The sequence below is a fragment of the Zosterops lateralis genome (assembly GCF_965231275.1).
Source record: "Zosterops lateralis genome assembly, chromosome: 5".
NCBI lineage: Eukaryota > Metazoa > Chordata > Aves > Passeriformes > Zosteropidae > Zosterops > Zosterops lateralis.
This window is the reverse complement of record NC_139766.1, coordinates 9,222,003-9,244,985: the sequence shown is the minus strand read 5'-3', so window position 1 is coordinate 9,244,985 and position 22,983 is coordinate 9,222,003. Positions and strand designations below refer to the sequence as shown.

Here is a 22,983-nt window from a genome sequence, read left to right as displayed (position 1 = left end):
TGTGAACTACAAGAACATTTATTTGGAGTGAAAAATACAGCACATTTTATCCACTTGTGGGTTGTGGAAGTGATCTTCACAGCTAGATGGCAATAAAAGAATTGCATTAGACCTCCTTCAATAAAAAGTGAGAAATGCAATGTTGTGAGAGCATTAGAAGCAGCTGCCTGACTCTAATGTCAGTGACAGTCTCCTTCAATTTAAATATTTGCAATAGCCATAATTAAACACTTAGTAACTGGCATTGAGTTAAAATAGAAATACATTACATAGTCTTACTGCTGGGCAGATTTTAATTCTGATTTATATCATCTTTGGCTCTGTGCCTGGATAAGTTTTCTGATTTAAACGCTGCTTTACGCAATATAGAAATTGTCAGAGGGAAAATTACCTTCTAGGTGAGTAACAGAATTTTTACTTTTTCTGGAAGCAGAAAAAATTAAAGAGATCAGTCTTATGTTCTCCTTTTACTGTTTAAAGACTGAAAAAAAATTCATCTGCAAATAGAGGGAAGGTCTGCCTGGGTCACAGAATCTAGACTGACTTCTGGAGGCTTTCACATCATCTAAACCTTCTGAACTGTTTTTCCTCTAGAACACTGTTGAAACTGACAATCCTCTTACATAGTTCTGTTGTGTAAGGAGACAGGTTAGGAACTTGGGCTGACCGTGCCTTCTGAAATTATGTATAATGTAAACAAATATTCCTTGAGGTTTGCCCTCATTTTTATTCTTTTGGAAAAATGAGTGTAGCAAACCATGGCATAATATACAAAACCAGAAATACAGGTCTCAACATTGTTACACAGATATTTGCCATTATGTTGTAGGAGCTCTGATGACAAAGTTTGAGTTTCTTAAAGTTTTGATTCTAGCAGAAAACAATTATATAATTAATCATTACATAATTATAAAAGAACATAAAAAATTAAGTTATATCACAACCCTCCAAACAGGTTTTTGTTCTATTGTGCCTATAAGACTCACATTTTTCTAATCACACTGTAAAGGTGAAATAAAGAATAAACCCCCACCTTGTAGTAAACAGGTAATCAGATATTTCCAGCAGGCCTGAATTTGTTCCAAATGTATTTTTATTTTAAATCAGAGCGCAGTACACAGGCTTTGGCTCCACTTCGTGCTGCTGCAATGAGCTCCCTTTTCTGAGCTGCTTCTCTGTCCATAAAGCCATGCTGAAGGATTCTGAACTGTCTTTCCCGACTCTCTTCTAATTTTTTCCAATGGTCCCATTGCAAGGAATCCTGCAGGAAAGACACAGAGATGATCAGACTGCAGGTGATACAGTGGTTCACTTTAGAGAATACCCCAAATTTCTATTTGATAATCCTGCTGGCTGACAACATGGTTTGTTTGCTAACACGATTGGGAAACTTGTTAGCATCAAACTTGGCATAATGAACAGAAAAGTAAGTGGAGTGGGTTGCCCAGTTTAAGATGAGTTAAAGATTGCTGCAACTCCACAAAACCATGGGAATGATAAACTGTAACATGCCTTGGGTGGGAGAGGGGTGAGCATCCCAGGATGCTGTGTGATGGGATGTGTGTGATAGGAGCTGGGAAAGACAAGAGTTGGAGATGGGGTCAGGTGCTGTCTTGTTGGGATGAGTGTGTGGTGGTAAGAGTGGGAAGGCAGGTGTGGAATGAACGAGCCCTGCTCTGTGATAGCAGAACATGTGAAAAATAAGTGAGGTCAAGGCCATGGCTGAAGAAATTGTGCCTAGGCAGGAGACAAGGTGTTGCTACTGCCAGCCATGTATGGCACCATCTGCCTCTGCCCCTTGCCAGTGCTGGCAGTTGAGCAAAGGTCTGTGAACAGCAGGTCTATTGCAGAGCTTTTCTCCTTATGTAATAACCAGACCTTGCTTGACACAATTCTGGTTTTCTGGGGGATAATCTTCAAGAGTCCTGCTTGCTTTTTACGCTCCATTGTTTTTTCTACAATCTTCTTCTGCAGGTTTAAAATGCGTTCATCTTTCATGAGCCTTTCACCAGACTGGAACTTTTTCTTTTCTTCTTGCCTGAAAATCAAAAAGAAACAATGAGAAGGTAAAATAATATTATCCCACAGAATAAATCCATCTGAGCACATACTACCATGGTAATAATGAATTTGCTCTTGCTTCTGAGAACCAGTTAGACTCAAAAGAGATTTAAATCATATAACTTGCATCCTTTTGTTGTTTACAGAACAGCATTACCAAACCACATAGAATTTTTTTTTCCCACAGGATACCCTGATGACAATATCTGAAGTATTTCACGCCTGACATTCTTAAGAAAAAAAAACACGTGCAAAACCTGGGATAATACTGGAGCTCTTTGCTTGTGTGAACTATGGAGTTTACCTTATATGATCATTAGTATTCATCTTGATTGCTGTATTCCTTGGCAAATAAAAGATTTTTTTTTTCTGTGTAATAATGCTCAGATACAGAATCAATGGGATGGTGATGTATTAATTAAGGCTAGTTGCTCTGTGTGAGTATAAATTGATAGCAGTGTGTGCAGAATAAAAGTAAGGCATACCAGAGACATTATTGGATAGGCTTCCTTCCCCCCCTCTTCTATTGTAGCCACTTTTCTGTCCCCTGGAATTTAGAGTTTATCTGGTTTTAAATACTTTCACTCAATTGGCCCAATTTACTCACAACTTCTCCAGGTAGGTTACACCATGTTACAGAGTGACTCACTTAATGTCCAACTTTCTCTTTTATTGAACATTGCCCTCGAATTTAGCTTAGTAAGATCAAATTGTAGAGTTAATATTATATCATGAGCAGCTGTGATTCTCTCAGAGCTAAAGCAAGTGTCAGATCTTCCAAGGAATGTACACAATTGTATAGCCATGTTAAATCTGCTAGGTGCAGCTAGCTGGCAAATGACAGTTTTATAAAATGCCTTTTTATGTTGCAGTTGTGCAACATAACAATTGCTTTTATTGGAAACCAAATAAAGCCTCCAAATGACCCAGAGCAGAGTGCACCAGGGCACTGTCCAGCTGATTCTGTAGCTGTCATTCTGTCAGTGGCAGGACTAGTTTCACAGACAAGTTGCCTTTTGAAAAGAAATGTTTTACAACGTTTTACAAACATTTACAATGTTTGAACTCTTTCCTTATATCTTGGGTGTTTTCAGTATAAGAAACGCTTCTCAAGAAGCTGGCAGATGGAGAAGAAGGAAGTTCCTTCTGATGCTAAACCCACCAGTTTGCCTTTAAAGAGTGTCTGTGTCAAGAATCCAAGGATCTAAAGACTTCTTTTTTCTTGGGAGTGATGGCTTTTGCCTTTAGCTTTATCTCTGCTCATAGGAAACTCTGTGACAGCAAGTTTTCTTCAGTGCAGCCATTCCAGACTAGAGGTCCCCAAATCTTTAGGAACTGGATGAAGGGGAAATATGACCTCTGTTACATTCTGAAATAAGACTGTGAACTCTAAGGGACACAGTAAAGCTTGGCTTCTAATTTCCAATTGCTTTCCTGAGATATTCCTGAACCCCTCTGCTCCATGTGTCATGCTCTCTGGTTAGGATACAATTCCTTATCCTCTTTAAGACTATGCTATACTCTGCTACACTGAGATTAATTTCTAACACTATATTGTAAATCTAAAAATTGTTGTAATTGAGGACATGGTTTATTTCTATTTGCACTGTATCAAGGCATTGTATTCCAAAGGATATAGGAGAATATAACAGTAAGGTTTAAGTAAATACTTGATGGTTAAATCTTGTCAGTAAGCAACAAAATCTTTCCTTACATGCAAATCCAGATTCTTGTAAATACAATTAAAGGAAATATAGCAATAAGTTTAACAGCAGCTGCTCCTATCTATTAACATTGTAAATAGTTGCTTATTTCCAGAGTAATAATCATTCCTCTTCTACATGTAGTCTTGTGCCAGCCATCTACACTATTCCAAAAAGCTGCCAATCCCATAGATTTTCAGATACTGCACCATATCATAACAGAAACTCTTAAGAGAGAAAGGAAAGGAAAAAATAACAATCTGGTTTTCTGTTGTCGGTTGAGAACTTTGAGGGCTCAGGACAGAAAAACCTCTTACGATCTGTCGCTTCATATCATGCACTTCCTAAGGAAGTAAGGTAACAGCCTTATTCATAGCAGTGTTTTCCTCATTTGGAGTAAAAGTTTTGAAGCTGCATAATCAAAGTTCAGTCACTGAATCACAGAATGGCTGAGTCTGGAAGGGACCTCTGGGGGTCATCTTGACCACCCCATCTGCTTATGCAGAGTCACCTTGAGCTGCTTGTCCAGATCTGTGTCCAGATGGGTTTTGAACATCTCCAAGGATGGAGATGCCACAACCTCTCTGGACAATCTGTGGCAGTGCTTGGTCATCTTCACAGTAAAAAATGTTTCCTGATACTCCTCTTGTCCTCTCAGTGGCCACCATTGAGAAAAGCCTGGCTTTGTTTTTTTTTACAGCTTCTCTTCACATCTTCATATTTCTGATCCGTCATTACTGATAAATTTCCCCCTTCTTTTCAATGATAGTGAAGAACTCATTATCTCCTTCTCCTGCTCTGGTGCCTTCACACTATGCCCACTTCTCCCCACCTCAGGCCAAGAGAGAGGGGTTACCCTTCCCTCAGTGTGTGTGGTCAGTGTGGTTGGGGAGGGATTTGAGCCCTGGCAGTGGCAGGGAGAGAAGAGTGCTCTGCCATCTTGGCAAACACACCATCATTTGTAATCCAGTGCTGGGAGCCCAGCGTGCTACACCATTACCACAGTGTGAGATGGGGATGTAGGGAAATTTTAGTTTGGTGGGAATCTGTACATCTTCCTCATGTACAAGGAAATCAAGGAGGATTAGTGCCACTCTCCTTTGACAGCTTGAAACCAAGTGAATAGTGAAAGCTTGCAGTCCCAGACTTTGAATCCAACACAAAGTAACTCTCCTGCCAAACCACAGATAATGTGGATGGAGGGAGCCTCAAACCAACTGGTTTCAACTACTGTGTGATTCTTTGGGCATTAGATTGATTGCAGTAATAGATGTCCCTCACTGGAATGAAAGGGAAGTTGTATCTCAAGTACCTAGGCATGTAACTTGAGTACATTAGCATGTATTCAAACACACACAAATCAGCTGGTGCTCGAGTTTGAAAGCTGAGAGCAGAATTGCTTGTCCACTTCAAATGACAGTGCTGATTTTCAAACTGTGAAATTGTAGCAATTAAAGGGATGTCCTGCATATATACCATGCTGCACTCACAAAGCACTCACAAAGCTACTGCTGTGATAGATGTCACGGCTTACAGTCTATTAAAGACCAATGTCTCTGTAATTTTTCATGTTCCATTCCTTATTTTGTTTAATATAGCTCATTATATGCTTGCACAATGTGCTTCTTTGTGTTGATGTATGTAAATGATATTGAAAGGAACCTGGTAGGGACCCGATTAAACTCCAGCTGTCACTAAAGCAGGTTTGCTTAGCAGAGTTTAGCTGCCATACTTTAGCTGATTAGCAGTAGCCTTCAATATAATGCAATTTAAGATATAACACATAATTTTATATTGATGCATAAGGCTAACTTATGAGGACCATTGGTAAGATTTGCTATTCTATCCCTATAATGATTAATCAATTCTGTAAACATAGAAATTAGCTTTTTGTATCTCCTGTGCAACATATGAAGAATAGAACCCAAACAATTAATCACTCACACTGATTTGGGCGGTATTTCAGGATTTAAGATCTGCAAATAAGGCTTAATACACAAAGCCCATAGTTTGTATATAGAGAAATAAAAACTGCATGAAAGCGTCTAGCATTTGTAAATGCCATGGGCAGTATACCCTATTGCTGTATTAACAGAAATAACACCAGAGATCTGGATTCTGTATGAAAATGCATGAAATATACTCCCAAAGAACATTTTTGCTATACTATAATGATGCCTTTTTATAGGAGTTACTTCCAAGTTGCATACATAAATTGCCTAGGAACCATGAAAGGAAAATATCTTCTAGCATGTATAATGAAACATGTATTTCTTTATTTAGAAAGCAAACAGGGCTACATTAAAATTACTGTATAACTTATCAAGAATCTGACCAGATTGACTGATTGATTCAGAGGCTTGAAATTTAGTGTAAAATTTAATTTGGATTCTACTATCTTTGGCATGCTGGTCTGTTCTAAAAAACATTTCAAATGACAGAACAAAAAGTGAATCAAAGCTTCTCATTCAAGCACAGCTTATTTTGGGATCAGAACAATTTTAGTTCTGAATTAAGCCAGAGTCTAGTTTAAAGAAACCCAGCCCTATACAAAATTCACACACAACACATCTAGCAGAACAGATGATTCTTTAGGCAGGTCCTAGTGAAACAGGTTTTATGTAGTACACAAGTTCTTAATGCTTAGTTTGCATGTCTGGTGGAAAGCAGTGGCTTGAGTTGTTCCCACAGGCTTTCACAATACTGAGTGTTTAGCAACGAGAGTACATTTCCAGCTCCAACTCCATTTCAGGTTCTTAAGTCTTAAAATCTTTTTCTGATACATGTTGTAGAAAAGAAGGTCACTGATCTGTGCAGTCAATCCACTGCAGCTGCAGTTATCGATTCATTAAATACATTAAACTATCTTCTCAAGTACTAACATAGTAAAACCCCAGTCTTTAGATATTAACTATCAGCAACAAACCAAATTAGAGATGAGACGAGTGAAAACTAAAGGAATACATCAATACTGCCTTCTGTAACTGAGATGTAGAACTGGATGATAATTGGTTAACATGAATTGAACTCTGAGAAGCCACCTTTGGCAATAAACATGAATCTAAGACATGTCTAAAAACATGTGTTTGTAGCCTGATAGAATGTCTTCTGAATATCAGCCTAAACATCAGTTTGCAAATAAATATGGCAAGACAAGGACTTACCTCTCAAAGCCACAAAAGGGAAAAGATGAAAGACAATTTGAAAGAAAACAGTGGAAAATATTTAAGATGCAGTAAAAATGGTATAAGATCAAGAGGTGTGCTGTGTTGTATACTTTTACATAGACTTTCTTCTTCTCAGCTTTATTTGTAAATAGCTTTAACTTCGATTTTAAAACCTTTGTGGAAGGGACCTGGCTTCTGCATATCTGAACCATCTATGATGGTTATGGATCCTTTATGACAATGAATAATAAATATGATCATTAACAATATTAATGCAGAATTTGATCAGAGAGTCTGTAAGCAAATAATTTCCTTTCTGATCTAATGCTATAATGTATTTAGTTTATACCTTATTTTTGCTATCAAAAAATCTTCATCGTAAAATATTTTTAACTTCTAGAATAAGACCTTTCTTTTCACATTACAGATGATACTCAAGGAAGAAAACTACAGCCATAATATTGGTTTAGATGAGAATGAGAAACAACTTTAAGTGGCAAGCTAGAATGATTCTAATAACATCAAATTAGTTCTGATTAGCTGAAAAGGAACAGAAGAAAGGCAAAATTTCTTTCTAAATATATATTATTGGCTCTGAATCCTGGGGCAATACTGTCAACACTAGCCTATGGAGTGTCTTCAACCATAAACGATGAAAACGATTTGTTAAATCTGATGAAAATTATTTTCAAGAATTAAAATGAAATCCTGGCCCCAGTGTAATCCTTGACAAAAGTCATAGTGATTTATAAAAGGGCTCTATTTTGTTCTCTACTTGTTCTTCTCCTCAAGGGCTGGCAAAATAATAACTAAATTGCAATGTCTTAAATGTCACATGCTGTTTTATACTGACTTTAAAGCAGCTGCTCGTCCAAGTTCTGCTCTGAATTGGGAAATCTGATCCAGTTTGTCTAGAATAAGTTGTTCCTTAGCTTGTTTTTCATGAATTATCTGGTCTCTCTTCTCTTCCTCTGCTGCCTTCTGTGCTTCCTTGAGTAGGGCGAGGCGTTCACGTAGTTCCACTACTGACATTTCACCAAATAAACCATGGCCACCAGTCTAGAGAACAGGAAATATAAGTTTAAATAACACTGTAAATACCAAGAGGAGAGTAAATGAGTAAAACCAGAATATTTTGATTGTGTTCCAATTCACACTGAATATATTCTGATTTCCAGAAATACAGCGATGGTCCTAAACTAACTGGTATTTAGAAACTGTTTTTAAAACCAGAGCATATCTTTCATAAAACATTTAAAGAAAAAAGCATTGAAAAATATATAGAAGAATAATCATAAATACAATATATTTGTTCTCAAAAATTTCCACTTGACTTTAAGTTTTAATTAGATTTTTGACTTTTTAAAATGTGTAAAAATAGGGTTTTTTAAATGTGTGAAACCAGAACAGACTTTACATTAAAAATATGCTTTTTTTGTATTTATCTATTTCCAAAGTATGCATTTCATCTATAATCTATAATGGTATCTACTATTTTAATCAGAAATAACTATGACTAAACAATGCTGTGTACCCAGAAAGTTCAGATCATAATGCCCAAATTTAAAATATTCAAACCTGAATGTTTAATGAAGGCTTTTTAGTATCCACTTTGCAATGTGAATGATAATGAGGTTCTGAGATCTAAAGAGAGACTTCTCTGCTTTAGTTTGCAAACAAAGATGGATCATTTCCTAACAGCCTTGTGAAGGCTTTTAAGTTTTTGGCCCTTGCTCAGTTACTATGAACTATAGACTTACATACACAGGTCATTTGCACAGAATTGTAGCAACTCAGAAGGTTTTGGGTTCTCTTGAGAACCTCTTTCATATACCTGAATGTTCACAGTTTTGAAAGCAAAGGAAATTATTCTTGCTAATTACCATGACCATCACCACTGCAATATGACTAAGTAAAATCAGTCCAAACTTTGTGTTGATTCAGTTCTTACCCTGACAAATCTTTGAATTTGTGAAGATGCTTAGAACATCTTGTAATCACTGTCCAGTCTCTTTTTGGAAGATATTGGGAAACCAAGATTCTACTGGCAAAATTCGAAGAAGGTTCAAGAGGACTAAGATTTCACTTGCCATCAGGATATTCTTCTTGATAAAATTTTCATTTTCTAGACTTTTTCAATGCTCCATTTCAGATCTAACTTTTTCATGCAATATAACAAAATACAACATGAACGGGGCCACCTTGTACTTCATCCATCCAGACTGTGATATATCTGCAGTACACAACCGCTCTGAATGTATGAAACATATACAGTATGTTTACTACTGTAAAAACAGTAGTTTTTCCTTTTGAGCTTACCTCTGTTAAATCAACAAACTTGTGTCTGATGCTAGGTGTAGACTCAATAGCTCTTATTTGTTGAATTAGTTCATATCTTTTCCTATTCTCATCCTCCTTTTCTTCTAAAGCTTGCCAGAGAAGCTCTCCACTTTCTTCGCAAACCTGCTGAACTGAAAGATCAGAATTAATCTCAGTTAGCTGTTTGCCTATTTTAACAAGTAGTCCATCTGGAGGAAAATTCATATGCATTCATGAATAATGATAATAATACTGATCTAAAGGTACTTGAGGGAACAGTCTGGTATTGGTGGGAGGAATCATTAAAGAAACAAATGAGTACTTCCCACCTCCACCATCTATCCTTCTATTCAGCACATAAATGTACTATATACATACACAGACACTTTGAATTACTGATTTGTGATTTTTGTTATCATTTGTACATACTGTTTCATTACTTAATAAAAGGATATTATAAAATAGAAAATATTCATAGTCTTCCAAGCTATGTATATCCTAGAAATAACTGAATTGCAAAGGCTGGTAGGCTCTGCTAGTCCATTTTAGAGTGACTAACACTCTTTGTCTGCTTCAATCCTTATGACTACAAGTATGGAGATACACAAGCAGAGAAGTCTGCATTTGACAAAAAGTGGAGTCATTTACAAGTGCTACTTTTAGATGGAAGGGAAACTGGTTGCAGAACATTAGTGATGTGTTTCTCCTGTTTAAACAAAGAGTAATTCCCGTGACCAGTAACTTAGAATTTCTCATCTACTCATTACCAGCTGATTCCTGAATTCCTATTCATACATTCATGGGAATGTATAGCCTGGATCTTTCCCTCAATTTCACTTTCCCTTCTGTAAAAACTGTAATTGGCCCACTAAAAGAAAGATGAAGTAATTTGGGGATATTTAGCATCACCTCTCATTTTTCTGGCAATATATATACCTATCTGTTGTTTGTATTCCTGGATCTTTGCTTTTGCTTGCTTTACATTCTTGTGTCCTTCCATGACCTGTTCCACCAGCTCTTTTATTTCTTTTTGTTCCTGAAGACGTTTCTCTGCATACAGGTGCATCAGCTCTGCTTTCTAAATCACAAAAAACCAGGTGAATACAACTCCTGATAAGTGGTGATCTGAGTGCCTCAAATCACTGAAACAGGGCAAGGAAAATTGGATTCAAACTATTACATCATCCACAAAAGTAGTAAATGGCTGGAGACAAGAAAGACACCCAGATTTTAAATCCCCTCTCTGTGTTTTATTTACACACTGCCCTGCATGACATTTCCCTCCCACATGTTTCCAAGAGTAGACAAAAAGAGTAATTTCTGGATCTGGTTTTGAGATAGCAAGAAGTGTGCTAATCTAATATACTGCCAGTTGTGTGCCTGCAGGAACTTCTTGGGCCCAATTATAGTTCTTTAATGTCAAGTCCACTTTTGGGTACCATGTTCCTTTCTTTGTCAGAGGAAAAGAACAAGAAGCAAGAAAATTGATTTTCTCAGACTAGATTCCTTGCTGTTCTTCCTGTTTTAGATGGAAGACCAGAGTTTCAAAAGAAAGAAGTGGGTCAGCATGACAGCTGAACACTGGGGAATGGGCAATTGGTGCCCAGCACATCTGGAGATCTGTGTATGGATGACATGCCTGCTTCTTGACAAGCAAAGGGAGCTACATGGCATTGGTTGGGTTAGAGCAAGTCTTATTTGCACATCCCCAAATCTATTAATTTTGGGACATTTCTGCTAATAAATAAAACACATATGCTCTGAAGTTGAAGTGAATATAACAATTGCAATAATTTTGGAGTGAGTATGAGCAATCATGCTGTGCTCAGTTGTACACACTAGGGTTCATGTAAGTTCTTGCTATTGTCTTTCTAAACAAACATGAAGACTCAATGCCAAAAAAGATTGAAAGGTATTATAGGACAGAAAAGAAACTCATTCAGCAAAATTTCCTTTTGTAGCATGGTCTTTATGAAAATTTCATACATTTGTGGTCCCATTTTATGTTGCTGAGACACTGCACTGACATTTGTGAGATGGTCAAGAGACAGATACTGGCCTACAGGGCATAGGAACAAACTGGACAAATAAAAAAGGAATGTGATGGTTGCTGTGAAAAAATTTAAATCTATAGTATTTGGTGATTCTTGAGCACCTGTTTAGTTTATAAGAAAAGCACTGGGAAAATGTAATGTGAGTTGTGAAAATAACAAAAAGATCTAGCAATGATTTTGAGAAATTGTGATTTGCCAGACTGAAAACAGTGTGAAAATATTTCTTGGCATAAATATTCAGTTTTCCATATAGATGGATCCAAAGAGGGTTGCTGAATTTTCACCTAAGAGAGATCTAGGTGTGTCAGATAATATGAAGTAAGTTGAATTATATCAGTTTAAGTTTCATATTTTTGGCTCTCATTTTAACAAGATAAAGCAATCAGTTATATATTGTTGATTTCAATGCTAATGGTGCTTAGTATTTAATTATCTGTTCCAAAAGGATTTGCATAATGACAGAATATAGGGGACCATGCTTTGACCTTCTGCTGTTATTCAATTTACTCGATAAGTGTTAATCAAATAAAAAAACGTTGTAAAAAGTACTTTCATGTATAAGCAAGCATTGCTGTATCTGGAAGTTATAGCCCTCTTTTTCCTTTGTTTGCAGATTACAGTGAGTAAAGACACTGCATAGAATTTTACACCTCTAATAGTAGGTATCATCTGTGCTATGATTTGCACAGATTGGTAGTCAGCAAAATTTGAGCATCCCTGTATGTATTACCTCTTCTCTCAATAGATCAGCTTTCTTCTTATTTTCTTGGATTACATTCTGATGAGCTAGAACTGCCTCCTCATAACTCAGTTTTCCTTGAAGCCTCCTACACTCTATTTCAGTCAGCTGTTCTTCCAAATCTTTTCCACGCATCTGTTTCTGCCATTCTAAGAATTCAGATGGGTCCCCAGCCCCTTGTTGCAAATTTTCAATTCTGCAAGAGAGGAAAAGAAGAGTATACAAGTCTAGGGATCTGGCTTTGTAGCTCTGCCTTGGTTCGTAAAACAATTCCAGTAGCCTTTGATAGAAAGTGTTTGATCTCTGCAGAGAGAAAAGGCAGTCATCACAAAGTCCTTTGACAGATATATTTTAATTCCAGTCCAAGAGGTATTCTTACTATGTGTAAAGCCTGAGAAAGCCAGACTGGAAGAAAGTGCATGAGGGCATGGACCTGAAAGTTTTCAGTAAAACAAAGCCCCAAGAGAGGGCAAACTTTAGCTATGTATGGATTCTCATAAGGAGCAGAGAGAATCAGGGGAAAGGGATGTACATTTTCTCAGAGGACTGCTTTGCTTGGAGGTAGAAAGAACAAATAACTTCTCTCTTTGGCAATCTTCTTGTTCACTTTAACACAGAGAACAAAAAACTTCTGCTTAACACTATTTCTCTTTTATATTTTGTCAATTAAATAATGCTGTAATGAGGCATAGAAGTATTCAGCTGTTAGGCAAAGTCACAACCCTATTTTTTGTGGTCAGCTGAGAGAGAAAAACATAGCAAAGCCCTGGGGCAGGCCCATCAAAGTCCTGCAGCAGAGGAGGGAATGAGCCAATAATTAGGGCACAGACAAAAACATGGAGTGAATTGCCTCCTACAGCCACTTCCCAATGCGATACATCTATATATATTTCTCTCTCTCTCTCTCTCTCTCTCGCTCGCTCGCTCGCTTGCTCGCTCTCGCTCTCGCTCTCGCTCTCGCTCTCTCTCTGACTATTCCTTTGCTGAGTGGAACAAATTTTGCCAGCAAGAGTGAACAGTAATATGGAAGAACCTGAATATACGTGAATAGCTGATAACAGAATCTGAGTGATGTTTAATACCTATCTGCTAAAATCCTGATGCCTGTACCAAAACCTGCTAGGTCCAAAGATCAAATCCAAACTTACATAGTCTTTCCCAGACTTAAAAAGCTATCAATATTTAGTGCTTAGCCTGCTAAGCTGGGTGGATTAGAAGTTGTACTAAGCAAGATGACATGATATAAGTTTTATCTTTATGAAGTTTTTTAGTGAAAATATAATGTGATTCTAGCTGTAGAATACAACCTTCAGTGGCCATCCAGGAGTCACCCTCTCCCTAGTAAACATCCTCTGAAAACCTGTGTTGCTGACACAAGGAAGAATCCTTATGTCAGGATTTCTTAGAGTGCTAAACGCACAAAAGGACCTGCAACTTCTCATTACCCTCCCTTTCTCCCCACCCTGGATTCAGTGTTTGTGTTCAAAGACAGCTCTGCTGCAGTGGGACTGTCTAACATTGGATGGGACTGGAGTGAAAAGATCTGTGTGAGATAGAGCTATAAAAAGTCCTGGTTGGTGTGTGTGTAGTTTCTTCCCAGGAGACAAATTAAGCCCGGGTTAACAGCCTTGGTCCTTGCCTAAGCTACTCCCTAGATCAGCCTGCACCCAGCCCAGGGCCGAGTTGACCCTACCTTCTTGACTTGGCTTGCTGGCTGGACCTCAGCCCAGACTTGTCCCTTTGGACTCTTGCAGCACCCTTGGCTGACCCAGCTGTCTGTCCCTGGATCTGTCCTGCTGCCTGCCAGGACACTGTGGAGCTGCTGTCAGTGAGGACACTGTCCCTACATGTCCTGCTGTCACTCTCAGCTCTTGTCTTATCTTGCTTTAAGGAACAGCACATTCTTAGTGTGCTATATCTTACTGTGATAGAAATGGACAGGTATTTTTATGTACATATAAACAAGTTCAAGTATCAAACTTGGCATGCAGTTCACCACAACCACTGAAGAAAATGGAGATATATGAAATTATTTGGCTTAATACAGATGCATCTTGTACAAAGGACCCAGAAATAGATGTGCATTTGGGTCATTATTTAGTCTGGAGAATTGGAATAAATATAAAAGTGATTCCTGTTGGACTTTGCAAGTGAACACCAGTCAGAGTGCTAAATCAGAACATAGTAACACTGTACAGCAGCTACACAAAAATAATTACTTTACTGTAGGCTTTTTCTTCAACCCTCTCCAATCCACTTCTCTCTTCATTTGTCTGTTTTTATAGAATAGAACGCCCTACAACAGATCCATCAGTTTAGTTTACCTGGATTTTACTTAATTATTTTTGATGTGGTTCATTATCCTATATCCAGGGATGTGAAAAGCAGTCCTGGGTGGAACGTGGGCATACCTTTTGAGCTCCTCTTCCAATTTCCGCTGGTAGAGGGCACCCTCCCTCAAAATGGCTGCTGTGTTTAATTTAATGGGTATATTGTCAATCTGTCAGGAAAGGGAATGTATATCCCATAGTTAGTAATGTAAACCATAAAACAGAGTATAAAAACATCTCAGTGGGTTAAATAAATTGACCCAAGACAGCATAAATTTTGCTTAAAGCATTAATCTGACATTCACAATGAAATTGCATGCTGCTCATAAACCACTCAAGCTGCTTAAGAAATCAGCAAAGTCCCCCAAGTGGATTATAAATTTGTAATCACTCTTGGACCATGTCAAATCCCATAGAATGTCTTCACTTCTTTTCATATTTTCCAGTGCTCGTGTACATTGTGCAAAAGGGTTTCATCTGATTTGGACAAAGACAATGAACTGCCTCTCTGAAAGATGGTCAGTTAGCCAAAACAATGAAGTAAAACAAAAGTGGCACCTTTCATAGGAAGATCTTAGAAGCCTTCTATAAATAATCACTATTACAGTGTAGAAGTATTTCCAAGATGACTGCAATCACCCATTGCCATATCCATTTTCTAGATAGTAGAAGTGCAGAAAAGTTCTCAGAGACTTTCAGGCCTCAAGGTGTAACTTGGACTAGATCCTGTGGCTGCTTTGTTAACTCTTCAAAGTATTGTGCTAAGACTGACTCCCAGACAACTTCTAAATACTGAGGGAGGAAAGGATCAATTTCTCTGCCAGTTAAAATTGTTCCCTGCACAGGTAGGGTATTCAGAGAAAATGGGTCACCTTTGCAGACACATGTAAGAGACCTGATCTGAACCAAGGCAAAGCAGTGCTGCTGAAATAAGAACTGGAATCATTCCTGCAGAAAACAAAGCTTGATCATAACACGTTTGACGTAAATCCAGACAAGTTCTGCGTTCACAATTCAAACATATATTTAAATTCCAAATGAAGAACTTAATGAGTAGCTGAGAAACAGATGCACAGAATCACTCAAGCTACATACTGCAAATATTGTATGTAGAAATATGAAGTCTCCTGAAATACATAACTGGAAAAATCATGTGTTATAAATTATATTAATTAGGTAGGTTGACAATATCAAACACATTCCATCACCTAGAATTCACCAAGTAAAAGGACTGTTTTTACATAGATAGCATATTTTAATGCAAAAAAAAAAAATTACCTGTCAGTTTCTTGACAAAATGATGATAACTTGAAGAATTTAGGAAAAGAATCCAAAACAAAGTATTTTATTTCTTTTGTTTGACTTACTATGGCTTCTTAACGCCCAGTGATATTCTGCCTTTTGATCTGCATCTCAACACATTTCAAAGCCTTCTGTATTATATGAAGTTTGTATTTTATGCTGTACTGTGTATAAAATATTTCCTTAGAGAAGACATTTTCTCTTGTAGATGTTTCCATACTTTTGACAGTTTTCTGTGTCTACAGATTTATTGTTCTGTATTTACCAACTATAATTTGGATAGAGAACTGAACTAAGAACGATTGTGGAAATACCTTAAATTTCAGTTTCACAGTTTATTGACCAGAAAACTGACTGACAATGAAACAGAAATATGGCAATATAGTCAAAATAACTAGGACTCCCAAGAGATGTGCAGGCAGGTATAAGTAAAATAACTGAATAGATTCTTCTATGTCATATAGTAGCAATGAAGTTCTGAATTTTACTCATTCTCTTCTTCTTATGAGATATATTCCCTTTTTTCAAGATGAAAAAATGGAAGCAAGTGGGAAAATTACAGAACAGTAATTCTTGTGGAAAAATAAACTCACTTTTGCCACCTAATGAGCATGCAACAGCTCACCAAAACCAATAAATATGTAAAGAGCAAATACGATATGAGCAAGAGGCAGACTGAGACAGAGTGATGATGCACTTGTACTGTCTCATTCTCCCAGTGAAAAGGATGAATAGATACGTTGGAACAGCAAGAGAAATAATTGTTGCTGCACATAATATATGACTCTAAAATGAAAAAAAAAATCATATATTGTGGGTGTTCTATAAAGAGGAAAGCAAAATACTAGTTTGTTAAAGCATCATATAATTTCATTAATTTTAAGATAGATTAAATTTATATATATATATAGCATAAACTATCCTCTTAGGATTTGTCTACTCAGAGAGTTGCACAGGCAGGAAGGCAACAGGAATAGAAAGTATTTTAAAAGTCAATAACAATATGCCTATCTCTGCTTGAAAGTTACAGCAGCATCTTGAATATCACCTAACTAACCTTAAGGCAAATGTGTTTAGACAAGATAAAACTGTTTATGCATCTAGAGAAGATACCACCAAGTTTTAGAAGTGGCCTTAATCAATGCCAGAGGATACCAGATCCATATTTTTCTCAATGCAATTTAGGCAGATGGCTTGACTCTTGTTAGTCTGCACTAAAGTTTTATTATTTTATATTATCAGAAAGGGCAATGGAACATCCAGAGTTTTGAACTGAGCCCACGTAATTCCAGGTCACGTGTGTTTGTTCTAACTATGTAAATATTTCCTGGTTTGGGTTTTTTCTCTTTCTTTCTTTGCAAAATGAACTAGGATCTTATTACCTTACTGTAATTTAAATGCTGCTGGACTGTAAGCAAGCAGACTGAGTAGCTGATACTGTTACTAAAGATAACTTCAGTGTGTGATAAATGCCAGACAGGCTTTAGAAATACTTGCCAGATGCCCAATCCCCCAAGTGGAGAATCAATCTTTTCACAGTGTTTATGAGCTGTACTTAAATGCATAGTTTTAAAGAGTAGGCAGACCTGCTCACAAGATATTTGAGACCACAGCTGAAATTATTCTGTATAAGAACTTGAAACAGATGAAGGGTGCCAGATTGAACAATATAAGACTGAAGATTATCTGTAGTGCAGTTATTGCAGAAACAGCAATGTGAGTTTTCATGTGTTCCACTGTTAAGGCTGAAAAGCTCTTTTCTCATGTTTACAATTCTCTGACCCTTGAAAATTCTACAAGAGAAGCAATCAGGATAGTGGATTTCATGACCTCAATATGTGTCTGAAGGAAACAAGGCAAACATCCAGCCTGATTGTATATTGTATATCAGACAGTCATTAGCTGGAATGATTGCTCAGCATTCTTTAGGATCTCGTTTTGAAACAGTGATGTACTGGTGCAAGATTCTTCTGTCTTTGTGCTGAGTTCTTAAACCAAGGTTTCACAATTCCTTTTTTGCTGGGGACAACTCTCATTTCATACTATTTTACATAAAATCTTCTTCCTTTGTAGCTGAAAGCACTCTTTAGGCAATATGGTTAGCTTGTGTACACAATATGGTTACAACTGCACACAATTTACCTCAGGGAACCAAAAGGTTCAAGGATCACCCTGACCCCACCCAGAAGGTTTTTATCATCCAGTCTCACCCAGGACCTCCACTTACACCATCTGCTCACTGGCCTGGGAGCTCCAGTTAGAATCAGAAATGGGTTTCAGTTTCCATTATGTTGGGAATTCTGCTACTCCTGGTTGTCTCTCCATTTCTGTCTCCTGCTGTCATGGACCCAGGTTGCTGTTGTAGCTTTGTCTCCTGACTGGACTTTCAGGTGTACCCCAGATCTGACTTGTTACCTTGTTTTGTCCAAGGGTGCCTTGCTGTCAGCAGGACCCATCACTGCCACCAACCTCCCCACATTCAGACACTGTGTCCTGCTTGGTCAGGGCACTGCCTGTGCTTTCATCACCTTGGGCTCCTTATTTCTTTTCTGCCATAGAATAGCCCTGCTCTTGTCAATCCTTTATTTGTGGATTATTAATGGTGCATAGGACAAAATCTATGAACAAGAGACCCAATCCATACCATGCTCCTGGCCAAAGACCTTAGTGTAAAAACATGGATTCAAGTCGAGTTTCCATCATCACAAGATTTGCAAGTGTACAAATTTTCAAGTACATATGACAACAGTTCCTTAAAGGTTACTCACCTTGCTTTGGATCTCTTGAGCCTTGAATGCTGGTTTTCTCTCCATACTGTCATATATGTTCTGCAGTTCAAACCAAAAATATATTATTTCAGAAACAACTTTTCAATTACTCAGCAAAAGATATTAGGTATTTATCAAAACTAACACTTCAGTATTCACCAAATATTATTTTGGAGACTAACAAATACACAGGGGTCATATTTTGGAATTGTAACATACACAAAAACTTGCTCTGTACACCCAACTAATGGGAATACAACCACAGAAAGGTATATTGACTAAATATACCAAATGACCAAATATTGACTAAAATAATGTTAAGAAGTAACAGTGATTCTTTCTTTGACTATGAAATACTATTAACTGAAATAGATAAAAATTAACTGAAATAGATACTGAGAGGGCAAACTAGGATGTCAAAACACACTTCCTGAAATTATTAATTAGTGGTAGAATTCTACTGATGCTTATTAATTTAGTGATGTTAGCTATAGATATGGATGTGAAACTCTCTGGTATCATGGGGATGAACACAGTGAATAGAATATGCAGCACTGATGCTGAAATGAATATATTACATACATAGTTTGATGACATTACTGTGAACTGGGAAGCAACTAAAGCAAGGATTCTGTATGAACAGGACCAGTATTCCCTCAGCTTGGCTGCTCTGAGGCATCAAAATTAATGGAAAAATAATATGTGGATTTAGAGAAATATTACCAGTTTGGAGATTTGTTTGAGCAGTTTCATAGAAAGGTTCCTTGTCTCAAAATTAGGAAAATAATAAAGCAGCACCAGAAGTATAAGAAAAGGGGGTTATGCATTATGCATACAAAGAGGCAAATGCTGGTATAGGGATGTGAAATGACACTATAGCTATAAATCATAGCACATAATTCTTAAGCCCAAACAAACATAATTTTTTCAAATACTCTTAAGATATCTTTAAACATTCCAGTCACTTTTCATCTTCCTACTGGGAAAATTTTAGTATGTATTTTGCACCATACCTCTCTCTTTTCAGGCTTGATGGTTGCACACCTGAACTGGTTAGTATTTGCTTTCAGGAGCAGATCCTAAAATTAAAAAAATTATCTTAAAGAGTGTGGTACATTTAAATTCTCTAAGAATAATTTTATGTCTTAAAAAGTCTTGTAGCCCCAACCACTATATTCACAGAATCATAGAATGGCTTGGGTTGGAAGGGACCTTAAAGATCATCTCATTCCAAAGCCTCTGCCATGAGCAGGGATACCTCTCACTAGACCAGGCTGCTCAGGCTTCCATCCCACCTGGTCCTAAACACTTTTAGGGATGAGACATCCACAGCTTGTCTAAGCATCCTGTGTGAGTGCCTCACCACCTTCACAGTTAAGAATTTCTTCCTAATACCTAATCAAAACCTACCCTCCTTCAGTTTGAAGCCATCCCTCCTTGTCCTGTCACTACTTGCTCTTGTAAAAAGTTTCTCTCCATCCTTCTTGTGGACTCTCTTCTGGTACTGGAAGACCACAATTAGGTCACCCTGAAGCCTTCTCTTGTCCAGCCTGAACAATCCCAATTCTGTCAGCCTTTCCTCACAGGAGAAATGCTCCATCCCTCTTGGTGGCCTCCTCTGGACTTGCTCCATCAGGCCCACGTCCTTCCTGTGATGGGGCCCCAGAGCTGGATGCAGCACTGCAGGTGAGATCTCACCAGAGCAGGGCAGAGGGGCAGAATCCCCTCCCTCACCTGCTGCCCACGGGGCTTTGGATGATCCCAGGACAGGGCGGTGTCTGGGCTGTGAGTGCCCATGGCTGGGTCACGTGCAGCCCCTCACCCACAGCACCCTCAAGCCCTTCTCAGGGCTGCTCTGGATCTGTCCATCCCCAGCCTGTGCTGACACTGGCAGCTGCCCTGACCCAGGTGCAGCATCAGCTCTTGGTCTTGTTACAGCTCATGAGATTCGCATGGGCCACTTCTCAAGCTTGTCCAGGTCCCTCTGGATGGAGTCCTGTCCCTCAGGTGTGTCCACTGCACCACCCAGCTTGGTGTCATGAGGAAATATGCTGAGGGTACACTCAATCCCTTCCTCTGTGTCATTAATGAAGATGTGAAACAACACTGGCCCCAAGATGGATTCCAAAAGCTTGACTTAGTATTTATATAAATTTTCACTCCTGATTCAAGACCTGAAGTAAGCAAGTATTGATTTTCTACACAGTTCTGCCTGAATGTATCCTTTGCACAGGACATCAGGGCTTTGATAGGCCTGCCCATATGAAACATGTTGCTTGTCCAAATAGTAGCTTAAAAGTGTAATAATTATCCATGGCAGTAACTGTTTCCAGCTGACAAACAATGGCTTTGGTTTTGAGTTACATTAGAGAATTATGATCAGGGGATCACTGCACACAATAGGCACACCCTGGCATTAACGACCCAGTCATTATACAGGGAAGTACAGGCAACCACATTTCTAGTTTTTGGATATTTATTTTGGTTGTAAACCAAATCTCTAATCAAAACTGTGAAACACAGTCTAGATTTTCTAATGGCTTTCTGGGCACAGCTGATAACATCAGTGCTTCTATAACTGTCTAGAGTGTGGCTTCCAGTGTCCTCATTCCTCACAGATGCTCAGATGTGGTTCTTACAGTTACAGCTTCTGCAAAAATGCTATGAAACAAATGGCATTTTTCATACATATTTCTGCTAAGACCCATCATATCAGCTTGCTTAGCAAACAGTCTAGGGAATTGACCTTTGTGAATGCTTTGGATGCCTTTAATAAAATTCCAGACATGACAAAAACTGCTGTTATTGCAGCTATAATTTCTGTGGTGGCTTATCTTTGTTTCTTGTATTAATGCATTTTCTTTACTGAAGAATGTGGCTGGTTGTTAAGTGATTTTACAGTTGTCATAGATTTTTGATGGTAAAGGCACTGTGATATTTTAGCTTTTCTTTCCCAGTTTTTCTAGAAAGTTTTTAACATGGAAATAAGCACACAGACAAATAGACGTGCTTTCCCCACAATATGGAAACTATAAAAGATAAAAAATAACATTGTATTGTTTTATAAAGAAATATCAAGCATAGGTAATGTGATGGGCCAGCAAAAGGAATGCAAAGTTTATCCCCCTAGAATCTGTCACACATTAAAGCTTTCACTATAGTTCAGGAACAGAATCCAATTCCCCTTTCATATGGACATGAGGACAGCCCAGAACAGTGATGAATGGACTTGTACTGACCCATTGAAAACTAGAGTCAGGCATTTTCAGAATGAGGGTGGGAGTGTGCTAATAAAAAGGAGTCACCTGGCACACCTTTTATCAAGTTTATATTGTTATTTGATTGGAGATGGTGACTGCATTGTGGGAATGGGAAAAGAAAGTGGAAATGGACATTTAATTAATTCTTTTCCAAGGAGAAGACAACAATCTACATTAACTATGAGCTACCACATTGAACAAGACTCATGTCAAAGGTTTGGATCAAATATGTTTGTATTTTCCAGGCCCTCCCTTCTCCTGCTGTCTTAACACACAGACCATGTACTCTGTTTCTTTACAAACCAGGATGACTTCACACTCCTTCTGTCTACTGAAGGGAATGTATGAACAATATGTAAGAGTATGAATGAAGTCTGCACAAAAAAAGTCAGAATCTGCTGATATTTTAAAAAAGTGAATAACACCTGGTTATTTTTCAGTTACTACAGAAAAAAACTCCAAATATTTAACTTATTTTGCAATTTGAAGCTTTAATAAATAAGTGAATACTTTATAAATCTACATGTCCATGGGACTAGAAGAACCATTGTCAAGAAAATTATCATGTTTCTGCTACTTTGTATGACTGCTTGCAAAATTTCTCTTATGGTACTTACATAATGAGTAAAAGGTGGACCTTGTCCTGGACAATTAGTAATAAAATAAAGAAGGTGGGAAAAGGGTGTTAAAACAGAGTAGAGGATATGAACTTCATGACTCTAGAGAAAAAGCCATGAGCTATTTACTTGCAAAAGCAGATATGTTTCAGATAAGTTCTAAGATTTGTGAAGATGAAACAATACAGAAGAACCAGTTTAGAAGAAAGGAAAGGATAGAAGAAGAACAAAATACACTTACTTTTGCTTTTTGGATATTTTTTGTTTTGATTTCCTCTAGTTGCTTTCTTTCCTTTGGAGGCTTATAGATGCTTGAAGGAACCTGTATTAAAAGACAAAAGTCTCTAGAATATGGGATATAAAACATTCCAAGTGACACATTCTTGCAGGCAAAAAAAAGCTCATTCACTTTTACCACAGAACAGCAGCTATTTTTATTTTTAATATTGATTCTTTTCTATTAGTGCCACTCTAAAAGACAGAGACAGATTCCAATTAGTTGGAACTACCCAGCTTTTCAGTTCTGTTCAATATAACATAACCCCTGGTCAAAAGACCAGAAAGGAAGACAAATTTGGAACTAGTATAAGAAAGGCTAAAGTGATAGTAAATCCTATAGGCCCTATCAAAAGGAGAAAAATGTTTCCAGAATGGGAACAGTTC

General features: G+C 37.7%; 1 protein-coding gene across 3 annotated transcripts in view; it reads right to left on the bottom strand.

Annotated features, from left to right (window-relative positions):
• Positions 1-783: 783 nt before the first annotated feature.
• Positions 784-22,983, bottom strand: part of CFAP99 (cilia and flagella associated protein 99) — a 53,255-nt gene continuing 31,055 nt past the window's right edge. For all 3 annotated transcript variants that reach the window (XM_083862016.1, XM_083862014.1, XM_083862015.1), the window contains 10 exons: positions 22,562-22,642; positions 19,457-19,522; positions 18,444-18,503; positions 14,455-14,543; positions 12,035-12,239; positions 10,187-10,328; positions 9,251-9,402; positions 7,785-7,990; positions 1,879-2,038; positions 784-1,261 (listed from right to left, as the gene is read on the bottom strand). In XM_083862016.1, coding sequence (XP_083718142.1) covers positions 1,094-1,261; positions 1,879-2,038; positions 7,785-7,990; positions 9,251-9,402; positions 10,187-10,328; positions 12,035-12,239; positions 14,455-14,543; positions 18,444-18,503; positions 19,457-19,522; positions 22,562-22,642 — 1,329 coding nt within the window. In that variant the 3' untranslated portion in view covers positions 784-1,093. The remainder of the gene's footprint in view (positions 1,262-1,878; positions 2,039-7,784; positions 7,991-9,250; positions 9,403-10,186; positions 10,329-12,034; positions 12,240-14,454; positions 14,544-18,443; positions 18,504-19,456; positions 19,523-22,561; positions 22,643-22,983) is intronic.